The sequence below is a fragment of the Vigna umbellata genome, chromosome 7, assembly GCF_029865625.1.
Source record: "Vigna umbellata cultivar VRB3 chromosome 7, Vumbellata_1.0, whole genome shotgun sequence".
NCBI classification, from domain to species: domain Eukaryota; kingdom Viridiplantae; phylum Streptophyta; class Magnoliopsida; order Fabales; family Fabaceae; genus Vigna; species Vigna umbellata.
The window spans coordinates 28,812,684-28,838,184 of NC_142171.1; the positions used below are offsets into that span (position 1 = coordinate 28,812,684).

The 25,501-nt window shown below is 32.7% G+C and overlaps 1 protein-coding gene across 1 annotated transcript; it reads left to right on the forward strand.

Moving 5' to 3' along the window:
* The first annotated feature begins 1,655 nt into the window (after positions 1-1,655).
* On the forward strand, positions 1,656-8,622 carry LOC124830631 (F-box protein 7). The gene is made up of 11 exons (XM_047304407.2): positions 1,656-1,825; positions 2,064-2,150; positions 2,246-2,358; positions 2,845-2,961; positions 3,045-3,141; positions 3,733-3,806; positions 5,229-5,282; positions 5,368-5,469; positions 5,655-5,713; positions 7,548-7,758; positions 8,321-8,622. The coding sequence occupies exons 1-11, from the start codon at positions 1,810-1,812 to the stop codon at positions 8,378-8,380; spliced, it is 990 nt and encodes a 329-aa protein (XP_047160363.1). The 5' UTR covers positions 1,656-1,809; the 3' UTR covers positions 8,381-8,622.
* The last annotated feature ends 16,879 nt before the right edge of the window (positions 8,623-25,501 follow it).

The following is a 25,501-nucleotide window of genomic DNA, read 5'->3' on the forward strand; positions in this document are numbered from 1 at the left end:
AAAAGCCTTGTTCATGGTCAAGAAAATTAGAAAAAAAAAACTTCTAAGATATTGTTACGTTTGTCATTTTAACTCAAACTTTATGGATTGATTTTAACTCCATTTAAAACTAAGTTTCTCATTATTTTGTCCATTCAAGAAGAGGTTTTTATCATTCCCAAAACCCAAAAAAGTGGGTTAGATTTGAGATAGGGTGTAGCCCTTGAAACTCCTCCCTTCTCATTCATTAAAGTCACACATATGTGGACTTGCATTCATGCACATATCAGAAAAGCAAGTTATATAAAGAGATTTCTAGACCTAAAATTTACTCATTGATGGATTAACAAGGGAAAAGATAGATTAACAAACCACGTAATAAAATAAATTAACAAAAAAGTTACTGACGCCATCAAGAAGTATATTTGAGGTTTGAAATATCTGTATATAACTTGTTTTTCTGATGTGTGTAGGAATGCCTGTAGGGAGAAGTTTCAGGGGTCAGCTCCACCCTATCTCAACTCAATCCACTTTCTATGGATTTTGGGGTTGGAAATTCAGAAAAATCTCCTCTTGAATGAGCCAAATATAAGGAACTTAGTTTTAAATGAAGTTAGAATCAACCCAATGAGTTAAAATGACATATCTATGTAGAAGTGAGTTTTTAACGTTTGATTACCATAATTAATTTCTTTCTCAAATATTGATTATAAAATTATCTATAAATAGTGAATATTGTTTTCAATAAATTTATGTTTTACCATTTCTAACAATTGCATAATCAACCTCGTATACCTACATTTACATATTTTTGTGTGCACTTATTTTTTGTATCTATTTTCTGTTTGGGCTTCATTATTTATCCAAAGGCCCAAGTCCAACAAAAAGAAGAACAAATAGGGCCTCAAGAAGCCGAAGGCACACGTGACACAACACCCATTTACAATTTGAAGCTGTGTGGTTCCAAATGCATTATCTATAATTTGTGTATTTTGAATTTAAAAGAAAAAAGATAAGCACTACTACAATTCTGCATAATAAGTTTGTAATTTAACAGAACCATTTTAATGTACAAATATATTGTAAATAATCTTATAAAAATAGTCAGAAAAAAATATATTGTTTATTTTAAAAATTAAATTTAGCATTTTTCATTAACACTAGTAATTTTTGTGTGCACACATAAATTAAACTATTTTAACAATAGGGTTGAAATTCAGCGGCTTGTATTTTTGAGTAAAAATATCAATTTTGATATTTTTTATTGGAAAGGATTTTATAAAAAGTTTATATAATTTCCAAAATAATTGATTCAAAGTTAATATTTTAAAATTATATAAGTTAATGGGTAATGCATAACATTTGATATAAATAAACTTTTTAAAAGTTCAAAATTGTTAGAACAGTTTCAAAATATTTAAATAATATTTAATGATTAGATAAATTCCTGAATAAAATACATATTTTAAAATTTTTGAATAATAACAAAATATAGAAAATATTTAAATAATAACTTATAAAAGAGTTACAGAAATTGCTTTTTAAAACTTGAGCAATGTATCTAGACGCGATTATAAAACATAATTTGTTTATTAGAAATACTACAACCATGGGATGGGTTGTAACATGTCAGTTTCAGGCTTCATATAAATGGACCCGCCATAAATTTTGGGGCGCTTAGTACGTACCTGGCCTACGTGGATACGGCATCGTTTAGGTGTGTTCTTCTGTTCTGCAATTGTCACCCAACCACGTTCCCTCTTTTGGTCTTTCTTCTCGATTTGCCTGAGAAATTCGCCAAGGAACCTGGCTCTGCTGCCACATTCATCCATGGCTTCTGGTTCTGGTACACTTGGATTTTCTCTTCCCACACAATTAATTATTCCTATTTATCAATTTTGTAATATCCATTGTTGTCGTGTATTTTCTTAATTTTGGTATGTGTTTTCGAAATTTTGGTCAATTGAGAATTAAAGATTGGCTATTCAGCTGAACAATGAAGTTCATTTCCTGTGAGGAGACTGGTTCTTTTACGAACGAGTGATCAAACTCTTAGTGTTAATTTGTGTTTTCCTTCTGTACAGATTTTGCGTTGGCGGTTTCCTCTGAACTCGAGTCGGTTCTGAGGTTGAAGACCGTTGACTATTTTATTACGAGGAGGCCATGGCTTGGTATGTTCCACGCTGTTACAATGTTGACATTTGTTTGTTCTGTATAACTGGGTGGTCTAATTCACTTATTTTTGTTGTTATGCATTTTGTTCCAGATCTTTATGGAGTTAATGTTAGACCTGTTGCGCCATTTGGGAGTGCAAGTAGGAGGCCTTACGTGGATCCTGCACTTATACATCGCTCATTACCTGATGAGCTGCTTTTTGAAGTATTTCACGTTATCAACTTTTATATTTTTTTATCACTGATTTAATGGTGGTTCTTGATAGTGGAAGTTTTTTTATGTGAAAGTGGCAATGGGACTAGTTACTATCTGATGTATGCTACTACCAAAGATCAGTCGTGTCTGGTCTAAATGTTTGATGTGGAACAGTTTGGTCATGTTTACGAATTCATTGTTTTCTCACTCTCTTTCTCTCTCACGCGCACACTCTCTCTCAAAAATACCACTTTTGAAAACTAACTTGATAGTAGATTTGCCTTGTCGATGGTCACCTTTGAGCTCAGGAACTGTACTTAAAATAAGAACTAGAACATCAGTGACGTAGTTCTTTCACTTGTTTGAAACATTTATGAAAACTGTTTGTCTTTCTCTCCGATTTTTGAATAAATTATACGCACGGAAATTCATATTCTAAAAAGTCTATCTTTGTCTACTAGAAAAGCTGAGATTTTTACTGAATATATTTTATAGGTCTTTACTCGAATGACTCCATATGACTTGGGGAGGGCAGCTTGTGTGTGTCGAAAATGGAAGTACACAATTCGTAATCCTGTATTTTGGCGCAATGCATGCTTGAAGGCTTGGCAGGTAAACTCAAAATAAGGTTTTTGACTATAGAACTCCTACTGCTTAAAAATCACATTTCTGATTATGGAGTCCCTTTTATGAAGCTATCTGGGATTGTGGAAAACTATAAGATACTTCAATCAAAATATTATGGATCATGGCGGAAAATGTGGCTGTTACGACCAAGGTTGCGGACTGATGGTAAGAAAAACTGTTTTTTATTGCATAACTTTATTTTCTGCTCCTCATATTGACTGGCAATGGTGTGTGATGGTTATAGTTTTTTATTCTCATTATTAGAAATGGACTTGGCCTAACTTAGCCCTAAAGCTATTCTAAAAAGGAAGGATTGTCCTAGCACTATTAGGAGTATTTTGGCCATATTCCTTTTCCCTAATCAATGCTTGACATCTTAACTCTCCTTCCTTTCCTAATACGAAGATTTGGAGCATAAAGTTCACACTAGTACATTTTGCAAGTAACCCAACATTTAGACTTGATCGGGTATGGTTTTATATTGGAAATAGACTGGAAACCCAAAAGCTAAGTCGGGGTAGAGGATTACTCTAACCTTATAAGGACTATCCTGACATATTCCTGACCAATGTGGGACATCTTAGCATTCACATTTATTACCCTCCCCTCCTCCACAACCAAAGATCAAAAGAGAAGAAGAAAAATAAGAAAATGAACTTTAAATTCAAGCTATAACAAAACTTACTCTATTTTCCTATCCCTTTTATGTTACATTTTAAGTTAGGTTCGTTGTCTTAACATGCTTTCATGACTCAGGTCTTTATGTGAGTAGAAATACCTATATTCGAGCTGGAGTTGCTGAGTGGAAAATCACTAATCCCGTACATGTGGTATGCATCAATATCTACTTGTATTGCTGAGCAATAGACATTTTTTATCTTTTTCTTTTTTAAATATTTGTTACTGTGTCATTAAATAGCATGTTGTTAACTGGGTTTTTGTCAACTTTTTTTCAATATCTTATTTTGGGGAATAAGATGCTTGTAGTAGACTGTTATTTTGTAAGTATCAGAAGGTATTTGCTTTATTTTCTTTTTTAATTCTCAGTTCATACATTTTCATTAATAACTACAGAAGTGTTACTATGTTTCCATTCCATATCCTGTTTTCAAGTTCTTTCCCTAAGACTTGAAGACAAGAAAGAAAAGGAATACAAGATAACATTTTTGTCATTGTAAATGAAAACTTATCAACTGAAAATAAAGACAGAAACCAAACAGCCAGCCCTTACCTTAGTATTCGTCATTTAGAAATCCAGCATCATCAGTGTTCAGTGATTTTTAAGAGTTAGAAACCCTTGTTACTCGCAACCGTAAAATTGTATCTGAATTTATAAATCCTATACAATATGGAATCCTAGCATTTTCATGTGATGAACCTTGTTCTTTAAGACCTTTACGGTAATATACTTGATAGGTCTATGAACCTGCAAATCACACCTTTTGATCTCCTGTCCGGATAACCTCAAAAACTAGATGGATAGCTGCTAGCCCTTCTTGTTGTCCCTCTAGATTTAAGACTTTAAGAAAGATATTTGTCTTGGTCACACAAATTCAAGTGGCAAGTAAATCACTTTTCGAATTTCAGTTTCTATTGGTGATTGACATATGATAATTCCCATTGACGAAATTGTATTGTTGTAACCCACAACGTTTCAGTCAGAGCCTCTTGAGAGTGTGAAAAACCTGAGTATAGGGGTGCGCCTTTGGGTATTATTTCTAGTCTCCTTAGTACTATGGCCGTTTACTTCTATAGTATCTAATAGGATATTTCTACTTATAAACCATTATAATTGTTGGAGAAGGCTGGTGAGTTTATTGTTATCCTTGGTTGGGATGATGGAATGCTTTTGAAGTTTGTATTGTCCTTTTAGTTTCATCCACAATACAGGAGGGTTTTAATGAAAATTTTGATTACCTTGCCCCGGTAGGTGTGTTTTATGTATTTATTTTATGCAATGGTGGTTTCTTGATCTGAATATACAGGATATTCCTTGATACCTCTTTTTCACTTGAAAAATTTAATTTAGAAAGAAGAAATAATTGTTTTTTGGCAGCAAAGCAGTGCATCTAGGATGATTCCCTGAACCATTTAAAAGTGTATAAAAATGTGGGTTCTATATATATATTGGTCCTCAAGTTTCGGTGTATGTGTGAGAGACATTGTAAAAGCAAGTTGTGCAAAATCTTGTTTAGTTTTTCATTTATTTACCTATTTAATTTTTGCATGTAAATTTTCTCTATGTTCTGCAGGTCTGCTATTTTCGGTACATGAGATTTTTTCCATCTGGGCGATTCCTTTACAAGGTTATAATTCAGTAATGACTGAATCCATTTAATGTATATATTTTCTTCTATCTGATTGTTGGGAATTTTTATTTTTTTTATGTAGAATTCATCAATGAAGATCAAGGAGGTGGTGAAGTGTATGAATTTTCGATCATCTAAAGCAGACTGTGTTTTTGGTGGCCACTACACATTGTCAGATGACAAGGTTATATTCTTATGTCTGTTAAATTATATAATTGATTTATTCCGGATAAATCTGCCTCTGCTTTAATCTTCATTGTTTAAAGATCTGAGTAGACATTCTCTTATTGGAAATTTATTGCATAAATTAGTATTTATATTTCTTTTTATGGATTTTGAGGCATTTGGCAATTGTTATTATCATGGCAGGTTGAAGCTGCAGTCTTATATCCAGGCATGCGGCCTACTGTTCTGAGGATACGCTTAAGGTATTTGACGAGTTTGCCTGATTAGCATACATGTCTTGTTGAACAGTAAAGCTAACATCAAGAACCAGAATTTAAATCTTTCCCGTTCCCCATCTTGTTAGGTTGGGATTTGATGGGCCATTTATACTCTGGCAATTTTAGAAAATAGATCAAATATTTGTCTAGATTATCTTCAACCGGTGGAGGATGAGGTGTTGAATTTAGAGAAATGTTTCCAGTGTAATAAGTTAAAGTTAAAGGTTGTTTTGATTTGAAGTTCACTGATCCAATGGATGCCTCAAAAAATTTCTCTTCCTTCTCCCATGCCAGATAACAGAATAAAGCTAGGAAGCAGAATATCCTTTTCAGCATGGACCATAGAATAAGGAGGCATAGTTGTTTATGCTTGTGAAGGGAGCTGAAACAGGGAAGGATATTTTATACATGAGCTCTAGTAAGCTCAAATCCCAACCATTCTATTTGTCACCTGTGTCTTAAGTAAATTTAACTTGGTTCACTGACATATGACGTGGACTTTTGAGCAACATAATGGACAATAAAAAGGGATACTAGAAAAGAGGCAATAGAGAAAACCTAGTCATACAATTGATTAATAATTAAATATTGGCTGATTAGCAAGGACTTTTGAGCAACATAATGGACAATAAAAAGGGATACTAGAAAAGAGGCAATAGAGAAAACCTAGTCATACAATTGATTAATAATCCAAAATTGGAGTTAATTGAACGTTGCTTTTAGCAAGGAAATTAGATTCCCCTTCACAATGGTATTGGAGTCTTAGTCCTTTGTTGGGCCACCTTTATGTATTTTCCGCACTCCAAGCTAGTAGCTCTATGTGTGTTGAAAGACCACCTTAATTAACTAGTCTTAGTTGTGGCCTTTTTAGGCTTGCATTAGTTGTAGCCTCAGGAGTGATGGTTCAATTTCACATCAACCAGAGATATGATTTAAATAGAGCTTATAAAACTTGGATAGTTCTCATTTTACAAGTTGATGTTGTGGGATTATGTTTAATTCTAAACTCATTTTTTGAGTTCTTATCTCACTTGGTGAGGATGACTACATCGATCACATAGAAACAAAAAGGAATGTGTTTTTATCACTACCAATAAAATAGAAGAGATAATATAACATAAAGTGAGTGGGGATCAAGTTGCTCCAAGACTAAGTGACACCACGTAATATTTAATGGACGGTGAATTTCATTATTCTCCAAATAGATTAAATGTTTCCATTAAGTACATTATGTTTGCAAAGTACCATGCAATGTAAAAGCTACCTTCTAATTCATCTTGCGAATATATTTTAGCATATAATATATTTTTAAAATAAAAGTCATTGTTAACTTTGAAATTACATACCAGTATTTATCTAAAATTTGGTATGATTTGTCATCAAAAAGATATCACGATTTAGTAATTAGATCTGTTAAATTCTGGATAAGTTATAAAATGGTACAAGTGCCTTCTTACTTCTACAATAGGTGAATTCTTTCCCATGTAAGATAATTAATTCTCAACCTATTTAAACCATATGAGAGGTTGAATAAAATCATCAATCCAAAATATAATTAGAATTGGTCTTTATGTTACATCACTTTGAAATGTCCCACAGGCTCTTGAAAGTTGTTGAAGATCGTTGGTTTTAACCGTTCTATTCTGAAAAGCAGAATATAGAAAGGGAAGAGAAGTTTTGTAACATGTAAAACTTGCTTGGATTTTGATAAAAAGAAATTATGCTAATTTCTTTATTCTTATTCTTTTGAAATTAATCTTTACTGAAAGTATGAATTGGACTTTCCTTTTGCAATATGCTTCTGTTGCGTACGGTATAGGATAAGGGGAACTACAGCAGGGGCTAACAATCGGATGGATTTGATGTCACTCGTCACTAGTGGTGTAAACAGTAGTGAGGCAAGTGTACCTGAGGAGGACATTCTTGGAGTTGTTGAAGGATGGCAGGATGACGAAACACACAACCCAGATGTACCAGCTGTCTCACATAAGAGGGGCATGACCCCCTTTGTCTTTGTTCCCTTTGAAGAGGTACATTTTTCTCTCACGTCATCCTCTTTACTTATAGGCTAGCAGATACTAAATTGATTAATAAACATTTTAGTGATCCCTGGATTCAGTGACAATTACATATTGATTTTTGTTACTTCTAGTATTGCCGCAAACGTTATAAAGCAATAAAATCCCCTAAATTCTAAGTTATATTATGATATATTTTTAATAAAACGATAAAGTTCAAAGTTCATTCATTTTGTATTTTAGTCAATTGAGTAGGAAGTTACTATAATGGAAGTTTCGTAGCTTAACATTGTTGAGAAAGATGAAAATGCGGTCAGGAGCATCTATTAGCTACTAGCATATACATAGGTGGTATTGGATGGCATTAATATTACTCATATTTGTTTCACATATTTTTCAAATGATTTTTCTCTCTTGTTTATCGAGGAGCATGTTGACATTCTGGCTTATTGTTTCACAAGAAAAGCCAACTATTAATTATCAAAAGAGATTATTTGGCTTATTGTTTCACATGTTCTAATCAGTCATCTTTCTGAAATTTGAATACTCCTTAATTTTCCCCACTTTTGTGCAGGTGGAGACATCTGTTTTGAATCTTCCGGTGGAGAAAATGGATTATTTTGTGCCGGGTTGAATTGTTAGGATGCCTCAGAATAGAATTGGCTTATTTGTAAATAATACACAACTTGAAGTCACTAAATTTGTATATTTGTATCTATGTGTAGCAATGTCGTGATGAGATTGATTTGGTTCGTTTTGCAGAATCATCCCTTTATTTATGCACCTGCATAACGGGAATAATTGTTGTTTTTAGCAAATCATGGATTCGGTTGTTGAAAATATGTTGTTATAAAGCTATAAATAAATTGTGTAAGACGTGTTGGTAGAGGAATTGGTGATAAATTAGAAGTATAAAGCCCCGTCAGTACTGCTTGTCTGGGTTTAGGAAGACTTGCTGCCATGGGAACATGAAGCGCAAAGGAAATACACATAACAGTGACAAGGCAGCTACTGCAAAAGTTTAAATGCTCTAATTCCTGTTATTTATTATTTTTAGGGGTTCCTATATGAAAACTCTTAAGCTTAACGTAAATTCAAAATAGGAATAAGTTAATGAAGAAAAGAAAAACATGCATGCTAACAGATAAATAATGCCTTCAGGATCACACTTTTGTATTAGACCCTTTGGTCCCTTTACAAGAGAATCTATTTGGTATCCAATTTTGATATTAGAATAAATGCTTTAAAAACACTTTATAAAAATTGTTTACATAATTTTTATTTAGGAGAAACATAATTGAACACCCAAAAGTCTTTGATAGAATCGAAGAAATAGAGATAATGGAAATAAGTAGACGAGAAAAGAAAGTAAAATAACAAATGACTAAAACAGTTCAATAGTTCAATCAACCAAATCACTTTATTCACCACTTTCTCCTTTCTGTTTTTTTTAAGCTACTTTTATGTATGTAACAAAATGATAAAGTGCGATATGATATAAAGAAATAAAAGATAATTGATTAATATGATTGATGCTCTAGAGTAACGGGGTGAGAAAAGTAAAGAGAAAAGAAAAGTTAGAAGTATTTTAATTTAATGTAGTGCTCGTAATTTGAAACTTGTCAGGGCATATATGACTCGTGTGTTAAAGTGGTAAGTTCTCATTGCACAACTTGGAAAAGTGAAACAGACAAAGGTGTCTCTTTAAACAATGATTGAGTTCAATTAGTTCATATATAGCTCTGACAACAATAGTGATGTAAAAGCTAACAAGGGTAGTGCTGTTCGGACAATGTTCTATTTAGTGTTAGAAATTTAGAATTAAATTAACCCTCTAACTGTTGAGATATTGAAGTAGTGAGTATTTTGTTTTCCTATATTTCATTAATTAAATTAACCCATCCCTAAAAATTTTGGGATAAAAAAATTTAAAGCGGTGATGAATTGATTATGGGCGGTGCATTTGCGGCATATTGAGCTTTTGAAAAGGCAAATGCTCTCTTCACTTTTAATAAAGAAAAAAGAAAGACGAGAGGATGGAAAGAAACATGCTTTAATATCCTTCCTTACAAAGCAAGTATCCACAACTTTTCTTTCCACATACCATGTTTCATACGAAATAATTGAAAGCAACTAACTCTTGTATGAATAAAATTTTAATATTTTTAGTTATTGAATAATTTTTATGTAAATTTTATTAAAAACTTTGAATTTATTATGTATTTAATGAAACTTATATATAATTAATTAAATAATAAAATGGGTAAAAGATGTTATGAACTTTCTTATGACGTGTCAGAGTATTTTCCCATGAGATTCAAGAGCAAACTTAACTTTATAATATATATATATATATATATATATATATATATATATATATGCATTTTTTTATTTTTTTAATACTATATATGGTCATCAAGAAAAGGAGAAAAAGAGAAAAAGAGAAAAAGAGAAAAATGAGAGATGTGATAATAATGAAATTTAAGAATAGCGTAATGTAAGAAAAAGTATAAGAATATATCAATTATTCAAATAATTTTATGTTGATGCACGAAGGTAATGTATGTATTTTAAAAATTTGAACAGATCAATAAAATTCACTATATTTGGATTATCGCTCTTTTCATGCATATAAACCAGCTTTTCCGTCCATCCAGTATAAGATTTTGTAACCATTTTTTTTACTGTAGGTTTGTATCAAAATTAGCGTCATAAAGTTAACTTTTCTATATCTGTTATAAGTTTCACATGAATATAACATATCAATAAGTGTGTCATGTTTCCTACAACAGTCTATCAACTCTTCTTCAACCAAAATCACTTCTATATAAAGCCAACTTATCCATCAAATTTAGTCTTCATTTTCACCATTTTCATTCTTAGTTATGAATGATTATCTTAGGTAACTAATTGTTCAAATTATAAAATAAAAAAGCTTGTAAGTAATGCAATTTAAGAATTACTGAAATTAAACAAAACATAATATTAAATAAAAATTATATTCACCTTTTGTTAAGTATACAACTTTATCTAATAGTAAAATAAAATGTATTAAGAAAATGTTAAGTAATAGCTACTATTATATTAATAAGACATACATAAAATAATAATAATAATATATAGAAAGACGAAAATTAAGTAATTGTACAAGTAACTTTGGATAAAGTTACTCTTTTTAATATATTTTATATTAAATTTGATTGATTATATATATTAAAGAAATTTTAAAATATCAAATTACATCTAATTATCTCAACAATATTCAATGTTTCTGTTATCAAAACAGCCATGAATTGATCCCTTAATTCAATCAAAATCATTTTACTTAATTATTAGTGAATTAAAAAAAAATTGAATTTCGGAGTTAGTGAATTAAACGAGTTTTCGTTTAATTATAATTTTTTTCTTAATCTAAAAAAAATTATTTAAAATAAATAAAGTTCAATCCAAATACAATTCAAAATTATGTTAAACTTTATGTAATCAAAAATAAAAATAAAAATAAAAATGTAATGAAATTCAAAATTATGTTAAATTTCAAATCAATCCAAAAGTACAAAATTACAAAATAAATTATTATTTAACATCAAATCATTGTTGTCATATATTCATCTATAACATTAGAGTCTCAAATGGATAAATTTACGACGTGTGATGGTTTAAGATTAAGATTTTCATTTTTTAACATAATTTAAAATTTATGGGTAGGTTGGTGAGTCAATCCAACTCATTAGTGGTTCAACCCAGATGAGTTAGAATCTTAGTGTGTTGGGTTCAATTTTGCTTCGTGTTAGAATTTACATCTTTTTTAAATTCAACCTGGTTCAAACTTGTGATGGATTGGATTAACCAATAAATTTTAATCCCTTTTAAGATAGTTATATATGTACGAGAGTGATATGGTTTCGATAGGTTAGTTTTTCACATAAAATAAGGAAAACAAAGATAAAAGTTTCTGGAAAAAACTTTTAACCACATGTAAAATGTTATTATTTTAAGTCTTTTTTTACATTTTAAATTAATTAACTAGATTATTCACAAATAAACTATAAGTCAACTTCCCAAATAAATGGTTATTAAATATAAAATAATATACTGAAAAATTAATTATAAAATATTATATTATTATAAGTTTAATTATAAGTTTTAATTCTCTTTAAAAATTTTGTATTTTTAATTGAATCTTTATTAAAAACTATTTAATTGAGAATTCAAAATTTTATATTTTTCAATTAAATTTTTATTGCTTAAGTTTGTTAAAGTGATATGAATTTTACTTTGTTTGCATTGTGTTTCTACATGAAAAATATAAAACAATATTATATATATATATATATATATATATATATATTAAGATATGCCAAATATTCTATTAAAAGATATTAGACAATCAAATATTGTGTTAGTTATAATTTAGATATTATTATAATTTGTGCAGATTTGTGGACCTGTCATTCATTTAATAAACGAAGAATTATAGGATCCTTGAATGTATATATATGGTACTCTACTCTTTGAAATAATACATCAGAATTATTCTTTAAATATTTTATTATGATATCAGAGCCAACACTGATATCCTCTAAGATATAGGAATCAGTGCTTTTTTTCATTGAATATTTCTGATGGCTTCTTCCGATGACAATCAATCGGAGAAACATGATTCTGGAACTTCCGCTGCTTCCAAGAGTTATATTTCTATTGCTGCCGGATTTGTGACCAAGTCAGGTATATCTAACTCTGCCCTTAATCTTTCTATTGTTACTAAGGATAGTGATTGGATAATTGATTCGGGTGCTACTAATCATATGACTTGTGATCATCATATATTTACTAATTTTTCCTCTAATTGTTCTAAAACTGTTATTATTAATGCCAATGGGGTCTCATCTCCTATTGAAGGTATAGGTACTATATCCTTCTCACCCTCCTTATCTATTCCTGATGTTTTATTTGTTCCTACATTAAACTGTAATCTTATCTCCGTCAGCAAGTTAACCAAATCACATTCTTGTGTTGTCTTATTTTACCCAACCCATTGTCTTTTTCAGAACATCCATTCCAAGGAGAAGATTTCTAGCTGTAGAGAGAGTGAAGGACTGTATTATCTTGAAAATGTCTCACAATCAAACCATAAAAAAGGATTGACTTGTCTTGCGAACGATCACATACAAGATAAAAACAAAAAAGAAATTTGGTTGTGGCATAGACGGTTGGGACATCCCTCTTTTGGTTATTTAAAAAAATTATTTCCATCACTATTTCATAAATGCAATATTTCTGATTTTTTTTGTGAAACTTGTGTTTTGGCAAAAAATCATCGTGTTGTGTTTCCTTTAAGCAATAGCAAAACTAATTTTTCTTTTTCATTAATTCACACAGATGTTTGGGGCCCTGCCCCGCAATCTACACATAATGAAAAAAAATGGTTTATCAGTTTTGTTAATGATTGTACTCGGGTAAGTTGCGTATATTTACTTAAATATAAAAGTGATGTGTGTGCTGTTATTCGTTCCTTCTATCATTTGATTGTTATAAAATTTAACACATCTATTAAGGTCATTCGATCAAACAATGGAGAAGAATATTTGAAGACTGAATTAATAGAGTTCATGAACTCTAAAGGCGTCTTGCATCAAACTACATGTCCTTATTCACCACAACAAAATGGAGTGGTTGAGAGGAAAAATAGACATATATTAGAGGTGACAAGATCACTTTTGATAGATGGTAATGTCCCATCCAATTTATGGGGTGAGGCTGTGAGCTCTGCCGTTTATTTAATTAATCGAACTCCTTCTAGTGTGCTTAACTTTCGAAGGCCTTTTGATGTGTTGTCTGATCATTGTATCCTTCCTCCCATAGTTTATTTACCACCTCATATTTTTGGATGTGTTATATATGTTCACTTACACCCACATCAACGTACAAAGCTTGAAGAACGAGCGATCAAATGTGTTTTTGTTGGGTATGGATCAACTCAAAAAGGTTATCGTGCTTACCATCCACCATCAAGGAAATTTTATATTTCTATGGATGTGACATTTAATGAGCATGCATTTTTTTATGTTGATTCTCCACTTCAGGGAGGCAATGAAAGTGAAGTGCATAATTATGATGTTGGTATGTTTGATTGTGAAGATAAATTATTGTGTGAGGATCATTCTGCAGGAAGTGAGCCAATCCTAAATATGGACCCTTCTTTTCTGGATAATACAGTGTCTTCTGATCATAACCAATTGGCTCAATCTTCTCCACAGGTTCAACTTGACTCTTCAGAGGTACCTTCTGATCCTATCTCTGATAATACTAATTTAGATGAAATTGATCATGGAAACACTGAGTCTACTACTATTCAATATATTCTTCTACCTCGTTCTAATCGTGGTCAACCTCCAGTTAAATATGAACCAGACCTCCAAGCCAAAGTTAAATATCCCATTAGTAAATATGCATCATTTGTATCTCAATTATCTTCAATTTCTATTCCTAGTAATGTACAGGAAGCTTTGGCAGATCCTAGATGGACCGAAACAATGGTTGAGGAGATGGCAGCTTTAGAAAAAAACAACACTTGGGATCTTGTGTCCTTACCAAAAGGGAAGAAAATTGTGGGCTGCAAATGGGTCTTTACAATTAAGCATAAAGCTGATGGAACTATTGAGAGGTATAAAGCACGACTTATGGCTAAAGGTTACACTCAGTCTTATGGTGTAGATTACCAAGAGACGTTCGCACCAGTAGCCAAACTCAATACTGTGAGAATACTTTTGTCGCTAGCTGCAAACCAAGATTGACCTCTTCTACAATTTGATGTGAAAAATGCTTTCCTACATGGAGAAATTTCAGAAGAAATTTATATGGATTCTCCCCCAGGCATGACTGATTCAATTGGAATGAAGGTTTGCAAATTAAAGAAGGCTTTATATGGATTAAAACAATCCCCAAGAGCATGGTTTGGAAGGTTTACCAAGTCTATGAAGGCTTTTGGCTATAGAGCAAGTAACTCTGATCACACCTTATTTTTTAAGAGAGGAAAAAGAAAAATTACACCTTTGATTATATATGTAGATGACATGATTGTTACAGGAAATGACCAAGATGAGATTTTTAGTTTACAACAATACCTTGCATCTGAATTTGAGATGAAACAACTTGGAAACCTCAAATATTTTTTGGGTATTGAAGTAGCTAGATCAAAACATGGTATTTTTCTATGCCAAAGAAAATATACTATTGATTTACTGTCGAAAACTGGGCTGCTTGGAAGTAAACCAGCTGATACACCAATTGAACAAAATCATAAACTCTTTCAGTGCTCAGATTCAGCAAGCATAGACAGAGGAAGATACCAAAGGCTAGTAGGAAAATTAATTTATTTGTGCCATACACGTCTAGATATCACCTATGCAGTGAATGTTGTTAGTCAATTTATGCATGACCCACGGAAGCTTCATATGGATGCTGTTGAAAGGATTTTGAGATATTTGAAGTCTGCTCCTGGAAAAGGAATTTTGTTCTCAAATCATGAAAACTTAAAGGTAGAAGGGTACACTGATGCAGATTGGGCAGGTTCAAAAGATGATAGAAGATCTACCTCTGGATACTTTACTTTTGTAGGAGGGAATCTTGTAACTTGGAGGAGTAAAAAACAACCTGTAGTAGCAAGATCTAGTGCTGAAGTAGAATTCAGAGGCATGGTACTAGGTGTATGTGAACTTTTGTGGATTAAAAATGTGCTATCAGATTTGGGCTTTAAACAAAATGAAGCTATGAGTTTGTACTGTGACAATACTTCGGCTATAGCAATTGCTCACAATCTTGTGCAATATGATAGAACAAAGCATGTGGAGATTGATAGACATTTCATCAAAGAGAAGCTTGAAGCTGGAATAATTTCATTTCCTTTTGTAAGATCAGAATTGCAGTTGGCTGATGTTCTCACCAAAGGAGTGTCAAGAAGATTGTTTAATGAGTCTCTATTCAAGTTGGGAATGTGTGATATCCATGCACCAACTTGAGTGGGGGTGTTAAGATATGCCAAATATTCTATTAAAATATATTAGGCAATCAAATATTGTGTTAGTTATAATTTAGATATTATTATAATTTTTGCAGATTTGTGCACCTGTCATTCCTTTAATAGATGAAGAATTATAGGATCCTTGAATGTATATATATGGTACTCTACTCTTTGAAATAATACATCAGAATTATTCTTTAAATCTTTTATTAATATATATATATATATATATATATATATATATATATATAAATATATATATATATATGATAATGACATATTAAATGATAAATAATATAAGACAAAATATATTTTTGTCTATACATATAAGACGTAGTCCAAAACAAATTTATAAATATAACACAATTTTATTGGAATTCTTATATACTTATATATAATATCATGTTTTCACTTAGTGTTAAAGAACATTCTGCATATAAATCTTTATTTGATTCTTGTTTGAGGATTAACAATCAGTCCGTTAGAAATATATCTCTATTTAATTAAGGGATGTAATTTCTATACATAAAATTAATAAATGAATTATTCTAAGGTCTTAAAATTATTTTTTTTACTCTTGAAGAAATGTATGTTTATCTTTGAAAAGATAAAGAACATTAATATCCATATCATTCTTCATCTAGAAACCTCAACTCTTCATTATAAATAGAGGTCTTTTGGAGAAGTTAGAGATCGCAAAAGTATGAGTAATTCAACTAGTAAGTCCAAGAGTAATAGTGAGTTTTGAAAGAGAAAAGAGAGTTTTCATCATTTCTTAGTGAGATAGTTGTAAGTCATCCAAATGACGAGTTTGTTTGTTATCTTTTTTATAAGAGAAATTATTTTGTAATTCTACTTTTACAGTGTTCTCATGCTAACTTATGATTTTTTATAACTATTTTTTTAAATATTTTTTTTCAAAATATTTCCATCTGTCATGATGAATCTTAAATTTTTTATAATTAAAATTTTTATGCTGACATTAAATTGAGTAATAGGAGGAAGTACACATAAAAGAATTTGTCCTCATAATTCTTATTAGAGTGACAAATACACTTCTCGATCAAATATATAGATGTTTTGTCTATATGAGTTCAAAATATGAGTCCATCTAAAATTAGATTATTGTATTTTGACCTCGAGATTCATCCAATCGTACTCTTCCCTTCTTTTTCATTTGGACTTAACATGTTTCTACAAGGGATGAACCTTATTCTCTATAATTATCTCCATGCTTATTTCTAGCCTTAGGCTTCGTTCTTTTGAGCTGATTTGGAGGAGATGATTTGGGAGAGATGATTTGAATGGATTTGAGTGGATTTGAGGGTAATATTTTTGTTGTTTTTTTGAGTGGATTTGTGGGTAATTGAGAGTGGATTTGGAAGTAAAGTTTGTAAGAATTAGTGTAAGATTGGATTGATGTGATAGTTTTAAAAAATTTGTTTAATTGGTAAAAAATGAAGATTACCAAAATACTCCTAGTTATTAAAGTAATATAAAATGATAATTATTAATGTTATATTTAATTGTAAAAATATTTATAAAGAGTAAAAAGTTAAAATTAATTCTTAAAAAGTAAAAAAATTATAATTTAGTAAAATGAATTTATTTGTTATGGAGGTGAGATTGAATAATTTTGAAGTAAAATGAATTTAGTAAAATGAATTCATCAATTATTTATTTTGTCATATTGAGTATTTTTAACTAGGAATTTTCTCTATTTCTTTTTATCTCTTTCTTTAGATGAAGTTTTGTTGTACATAAACAATTTATCTTTTTGGTTTAATTTCTTCTTTTATTCACTCAACTAAACACTACCCAACTTATACTCTTATAGTGTACTCACACTACCCCTTTCTCCTATTTTCTTCATTCAACTCAACCAAACCCTCATTTTACTCAACAAAGTCTTGTCACCTTAATATGGATACATTCACATTGCCTATCCCGCATCTCATTTACTTGAACTAACTTTTCTCTTTACTCTAGTAACAATGAAACCCACTTCTTCTTCTATCATCACAACACTTCATATCTTCTCTCTGCGATCTACACTTACATACCACTCATTAGTAACCTCTCTCTTCCTTTCATTCTTTTCTCCTCCAATTTCTCAAGGTCACCCATCACTCTTCTTTCTAAGCTTAACAGGTGGTGCTCCTCTCGCCTCCCTGCCGCAAGTGGAGGTCCACCATGTAAATGGCGATTCCGTCTCCAGTACAACCAAGTCCTTCCACTCCAATCGTTGGATGCACTCTTAGGTTGTTGCATCACTGTCGGATGGACCTCTGCATCTCAAAGCACATATCATCAACCATGGAAAGACATCAACACATGGAGGAAGCGGTGAAGCCTTGTTGGAACCAAATACAAGCTGCGACTGGCATATTTTTGCGCACAAATTATCCACCGTCATAACAATTCCGGAACTCTTGATGTGATTATGAACGAAACCAAAACGGATCTCGAACCGGAGTTTGAATCGAAGAAATTGTGGATGTAATCGAGGCCATGAGCGACGTTGGAGGCGATCTGCATCCTAGAGGTCCACGTGACGAGATCGGTGTAGCTAGAGTTTCGGCGGTTAAGGAGACAGTGGGTGAGGCTGGCGTCGGGGAAAAATTCGAAAACGAGAAAGACGACGTTGCTGGAGACAGAGGCACCGAGAGGAGCTTGACGAGGCTGCTGTGGTGACTCTGGTAGATGATGGCGAGATGGCAGCTAAGCTCCGGGAGGTCGATTTGTTGGCGAAAGTTACGACGAGAAACACCAACATCGCGGCGACAGATCTGGCAGCACCAGGACGAGGAAGAGAGGCGTGGGAAGATAATAATGTACAGAGGGCACAAATGTCATTTGTGAGCAAATCAACGCAAATCTCCTCTTGATAGCGAGATGAAAAAAAGAGCCTCGTCACACAAATCATTGCTTTTCTTCGCTCACAAATCAACACAAATCAACGCAAACGAACAGCTCCTGCTTCGCAAATCATCGCTTTCTTTTCTTTATAAATAGTGTTTCACCTTCAAACGAACAGAGGCTTAAGGAGGATGTGACATCTAATGGTACTGACACCCAATTACCAACGCATTTTATTCTGACATGCCTTGGACGAATACTTGATCTCAATTGCAATGCACTTCTCATGCAATCATGAACAATATCAAAGCTCTCGAAGAAACTTGGTGGCAAACTATGAGCAACCTCTCCTCCTGTTTATAAGGTGTTGGTGACGGTTCACCTTCTGATCTAATGGACTAAACTCATCCCAAAACGACCCACGAAACGGCTCATTAAAGGCAACACTTCAAATTCTACACCGATCCTTCTCCTCTAAGGCATTCTCGAACTCTCATAACAGTTCGTAACCTATTGCCTCTGTTTCTGTACCACACTTACTCCCATCATTCACATCTCCTATGATTTGACATCTCATCATTCAAACCTCTTCATCGTTACACTTCTCGAGACTGGGCTATTATACACATAAAGTCATGATTAAAGATAACAAAGTTTCCTTACAAAATTCGTTTGCAAAATCACACACGCTGACTACCGAATTCGAGCGCCTTATTCCTATAGCTCAAATGCAGACTGGCTATTGACATTCTTTGCATACCTTCAAGACATAAAAAAGATTGGGGACTGGTATGTTGTATGTGGTCGATGACTTTCAGTTCTACCAACTACAATCTTAAAATTATTAGTTAACTAGACACCTATCGAGTACCTGATACTAAGTGTCTTGTGGTTGGTAGAACTCACTCGACCATTACTAAATACTTTGTAATGATGGATAAGCTATCTACTGAATACCGAGTACTATGTCAGGTTGTCATAAGCAAGTTGGACATTGGTCATATGGGCCAATAAACCCATAATTGAGACTTGTTCAAGTGAGAGTCCATGATTGTTATAAATTTGAATATTATATTATGAAAATATTATGTTTATAAACGTTGTTACAAATTTGAATATTATATTGCAAAATATAATGATTCAGAATCTTGGTGCTTTCCGCAAGTTTCTCGGGCAATTTCCTCCACTTTGAACGTTAGCTTTGAATGTCAATTCTTTTCCCGCAAGGCTAGGGATTGAGTTTGAACTCTTCCTTAAGCCACAGGATTTTACTGGTATTGTGGGCAAAGTGGCTTCTTTCTTGCTCTATAAATAGAGCCTTTCATCCATTCTGAAAATCATCATCAGAACTTCTTCTCTATTTCTCTCTTTTATTAATTTCATTCTTTCTTCTTTCCCTAAAAATATTATGGGTTTAATTTATTCTCTTTTTAAGAGATCCTTGCTAGTTCTAAGATCCTTAGAAATTCTGAGAAGTTCCTGTTGTATCCTGGGGGGCTTACGCAATACACGCGGATAAGTCCTTAAGGACAGTGATCTACACGCCTCAGGAAGTCTTTTGTTTGTGATCTTTATTCAATTATTGTCAGCTTCTACAACAATCTTAAGGACTTATGGCTGACATCAACAACAATTCAATCCCAGAAAATCAGAATATTGTTTTCGAAACTCAGACGGTCTTCGCGAAACCTTTCCCGAATGTATAAAAAATTGAAGCCTTCTCTGGTCAGAATTTCCGACGCTGGCAAGAACGCGTGTCAACCCTCTTAGACATGTAGAGAGTCGCTTTTGCTCTTTCATCTTCAAAACCCGACTCCAGTCTCCCTCCAAATTCAAAACAAGTTGAAGATTGGGTTCATGCAAACAAGGTATGTCGTCATACTTTACTTAGTGCACTTTCTAACGATTTGTTCGATGTGTATTGTTCCTATAAGGAAGCGAAAGACATTTGGGATTTGTTGATTCTCAAATACACGGCTGAAGATATAGTCAGACAAAGATTCATTACTGGGAATTACTATCGCTGGGAAATGATTGAAGACAAGGACATAAAGTCGCAAATTAATGAGTACCACAAGCTACTCGAAGATATCAAAGCAGAGAACGTTCTTCTACCAGATGAGTTTGTTTCAGAGCTTCTGATCGAGAAACTATCGCCTTCCTGGACTGATTACAAGCAACAACTAAAACACATGCACAAACAAATGTCACTTTCAGAGCTGATCACTCACATAATTATTGAAGATACCAACAGGAAAGAATGTGCTGCTGCAAGGGCCAAAGCTTTGTCTGCAAAAGCAAACATGGTAGAAGACAAACATGCTCCAAAAAGGTACGAACACAAATCTGATCACAATAAGAAAAATAATTTTCAAAAATATCGCCCCAACGTATCTAACCCCACCTTTAAGAAGAAAGGAAATTGTTTCGTATGTGGGAAGCCAAGCCATCATGCATCGCAATGCAGGCGCAGAGTAAGAAACGACAATCCTCCCAAGGCCAATATAGCCGAAGGAGATGACATTATTGCTGCGATCATTTCTCAAGTAAATCTGATGACAAATGTGAGCAAGTAGGTGGTAGACTCTGGTGCTACCAGGCATATCTGTGCAAACAGAAGTGCCTTTACCTCTTACACTAGTGTAGGGGATGGAGAAGAACACGTTTACCTCGGTGATTCTAGGACCACTCTTGTTATGGGAAAAAGGAAAGTTCTTCACAAACTCACATATGGAAAGACTCTGCCCTTGAGTGATGTGCTACATGTGCCATCAATCAGAGTTAATTTAATCTCTGTAGCACTACTAGGAAAAATGGGGGTTAAAGTGTCATTCGAGTCTGACAAGATTCTAATGACAAAAAATAATAATTTTTTGGGGAAGGGATATTGTGATCAGGGTCTCTTTGTACTTAACATTTCTGAAAATATTAAGTAATTCTTCCTATGTTATGAAATTAAAACAATTAGGATTAATTAATATGCATGATAAACAGAGTAGTAAATGTGATATATGTGTAGAATCTAAAATAACAAAGAAAACCTATTTTTCTGTAGAACGTCAAACTGAATTGTTAGGGTTAATTCATACTGATCTAGCTGATATGAAACAAACCATGTCTAGAGGAGGTAAAAATTATTTTGTGACCTTTATAGATGATTATTCTAGATACACCAAAGTATACTTAATCAAACACAAAGATGAAGTCTTTGATGTGTTTTTAACCTATAAAGCAGAAGTAGAAAATCAATTGAATAAGAAGATTAAAAGGATTAGATCAGATAGAGGTGGTGAATATGTTTTGTTTAATGACTTTTGTGTTAAAGAAGGTATCATCCATGACGTAACTCCACCATATTCACCTGAGTCCAATGGAGTAGCTGAGAGAAAAAATAGAACTCTTAAGGAGATGATGAATGCTATACTTATTAGTTCTAGTGCACCTGATAACCTTTGGGGATAAGCCTTGTTTACTGCGTGTTTTTTACAAAATAGAATACCTCATAAGAAAACTGGTAAAACTCCCTATGAGCTATGGAGAAGTTATCAACCTAACCTTAAATATCTAAGAGTGTGGGGGGTGTCTAGCTAAAGTGATGTTACCTGATCCTAAGAAAAGGAAAATAAACTCTAAAACCTCTGACTCTATGTTCTTAGGTTATGCTGAACATAGTGCTGCCTATAGGTTTCTAGTTCTTAAAAGTGATATACTTGAAATGAATTCTATAATGGAGACGAAAAATGTTGAGTTTTTTGAACATGTTTTTCCTTTAAAGGTTAGTGAGACATCTCAACCTATAGAAAATAATAATAATAGTGATGTCTTGTGTGAGGAATTAAGAAGAAGTAAAAGACAAAGGAAGGAAACTTCATTTGGTAATGATTTCTATACCTATCTAGTTGATAATGATCCAAGTAGCTTTGTAGAAGCCATTAGTACTCCTGATGCAAAACAATGGGATAAAGCCATTAAAACTGAAATTGAATCAATTCAGAAAAATAATACTTGGACCTTAGTAGATTTGCCTAAAGGAGAAAAATCCATTGGTTGTAAGTGGATCTTTAAGAAAAAATATTATCCTGATGGATCTATAGAGAAGTATAAGGCAGATTGGTAGCAAAAGGTTTTTCTCAAAAACCCAACATAGATTATTTTGATACCTTTGCCCCTGTGACTAGGATTTCCTCCATTCGAGTGTTGTTAGCTCTAGTAGCTATCCATAAACTAGTGATACATCAGATGGATGTTAAAATTGCCTTTTTGAATGGTGATTTAGAGGAGAAAATTTATATGACTCAACCTGAAGGGTGTGTTGTACTTGGTCAAGAGAATAAAGTTTGTAAACTTTAAAATCTTTGTATGGGATGAAACAAGCACCAAAAAGTGGCATGAAAAACTAGATAATGTATTGCTATGTGATGGTTTTTCACCTAATGATGCTGATAAATGTGTGTACTCTAAATCTGAAAATGGTGATTGTGTCATTATATGTTTATATGTGGATGACATGTTAATTTTTGGTACATGCAATGAGATTGTCATTAGAACTAAATTGTTTTTAGGATCAAATTTTGAAATGAAAGACATGGGTGAAGGCAATGTAATTTTAGGTGTTAGAATCATAAGGAAGGGAGATAGTATATTACTATCCCAAGAACAATACATTGAGAAACTTCTTAAGAAGTTTGGGTATTTTGATTTCAAACCCGTGAGTACCCTTTATGATATTAACTCTAAATTAATGAAAAATATAGGAGAATCATTATCTCAGCCTCAGTATGCCCAGATAATTGGGAGCTTACTGCACTTGATGAGCTTTTCTAGACCTGATATTGCTTATGCAGTAGGTAGACTGAGTAGGTACACTCAATGTCCTAATCAAGAACATTGGGATGCACTTTCCAGGCTTATGAGATACTTAAGAGGTTCAATGGATTATGCCATTGAATATAGTGAATTTTCCGCTGTACTAGAAGGGTACAATGATGCTAACTGGATCTCTGATTCAGATGAAACAAAATCCACTAGTGGTTATGTATTTACACTTGGGGGTGGTGCGATTACATGGAGATCTACCAGACAAACAATTATTGCAAGATCAACAATGGAATCTGAGTTTGTCGTTCTTGAGATGGCTGGTAGTGAGGCTGAGTGGTTGAAAAACTTCTTAGCAAACATTCCACTATGAATGAAACCAACCCCATCGGTGTCAATACACTGTGATTTCCAATCGGCAATAGCTATAGCTAAAAACAAGAATTACAATGGAAAAGATAGACATATCTAATTGAGACGCAATTTGGTGAAACAGTTGCTAAAGAGTGGAACTATTTCCATTGACTATGTGAAGTCAGAACGAAATCTAGCAGATCCTTTGACAAAACCCTTGGGAAGAAATATGATTTTAGAAACATCGAGGGGAATGAGACTTAAGCCACTAGCAAGCAAACAAGTGATGATAACCCAACCTTTGTGATTGGAGATCCCATGAATAAGGTTCATATGGGTAAAAACAAGTCACTTATTAGTTCTGATAGCACTAATTTGATTTTAAATCAAATATGTCCATTCCTATGGTGTGTGTGAAAGTGTTAAAGACTGCATTTTTGAGAGGTTAAACTTTGTAATTAAACAAAGTTTTTAATGATCTTCATATCCCTTACGACTGGTGTATGATTTGCAGCATACACTTGATGAAATCATCTATATGAGTGTCAAGTGGGGCTGCTTGCATGAGATCTTGGCATGATCTTTAGAGCACTTATGAATACCGGACACGCGCATGGCCTAGTAAGCGCATCACAGTGATAACAGCAAGGATTGTGGGGGTGTACTGTGATTGATAAACCTCTAACACACTCAAGTGTCTTTGGTCATATAACTTGCTATACCAACTACACTGTGTGTTAAGTTTCTCGATCTAGGACTAGTTCATATAGCTTGCTATACCAGCTCTGATGCATTACATCTTATAAAACCCAGGATTTTTCTTCTTTTCTTTCTTACAATCATTGTTTCTTATCTTTTGCAATATGTGGGAGATTGTTATAAATATGAATATTATATTATGAAAATATTATGTTTGTAAACGTTGTTACAAATTTGAATATTATATTGCAAAATATAATGATTCAGAATGTTGGTGCTTTCCGCAAGTTTCTCGGGCAGTTTCCTCCACTTTGAACGTTAGCTTTGAATGTCAATTCTTTTCCCGCAAGGCTAGGGATTGAGTTTGAACTCTTCCTTAAACCACAGGATTTTACTGATATTGTGGGCAAAGTGGCTCCTTTCTTGCTCTATAAATAGAGCCTTTCATCCATTCTGAAAATCATCATCAGAACTTCTTCTCTATTTCTCTCTTTTATTAATTTCATTCTTTCTTCTTTCTCTAAAAATATTTTAGGTTTAATTTATTCTCTTTTTAAGAGATCCTTGCTAGTTATGAGATCCTTAGAAATTCTGATAAGTTCATATTGTATCCTGGGAGGCTTGCGCAATACATCACGGATAAGTCCTTAAGAACAATGATCTACACGCATCAAGAAGTCTTTTGTTCGTGATCTTTATTCTGTTATTATCAGCTTCTACAACAATTAGAAAAACACCTATGTAAATATTATTTTAATCATAATTTAACTTCATATTTGCATTAATCTAACTTTGACCCAGAACACCAACTTAAATGTTGAAAAATCTTCTAAGAGCACTTAAATGTTTGATAGAAAACAAGAAGGTTTGGAAGATAAATTTTGAGTAAGTTCTTGGAGTAGAGAAAGACTTTACAAAATAATCCACAATCATATTTACTTGATAATTAAAATTTTTTAAAATATTTTTTTGTTGATTATTATTATATTGACTCCTAATAATAAT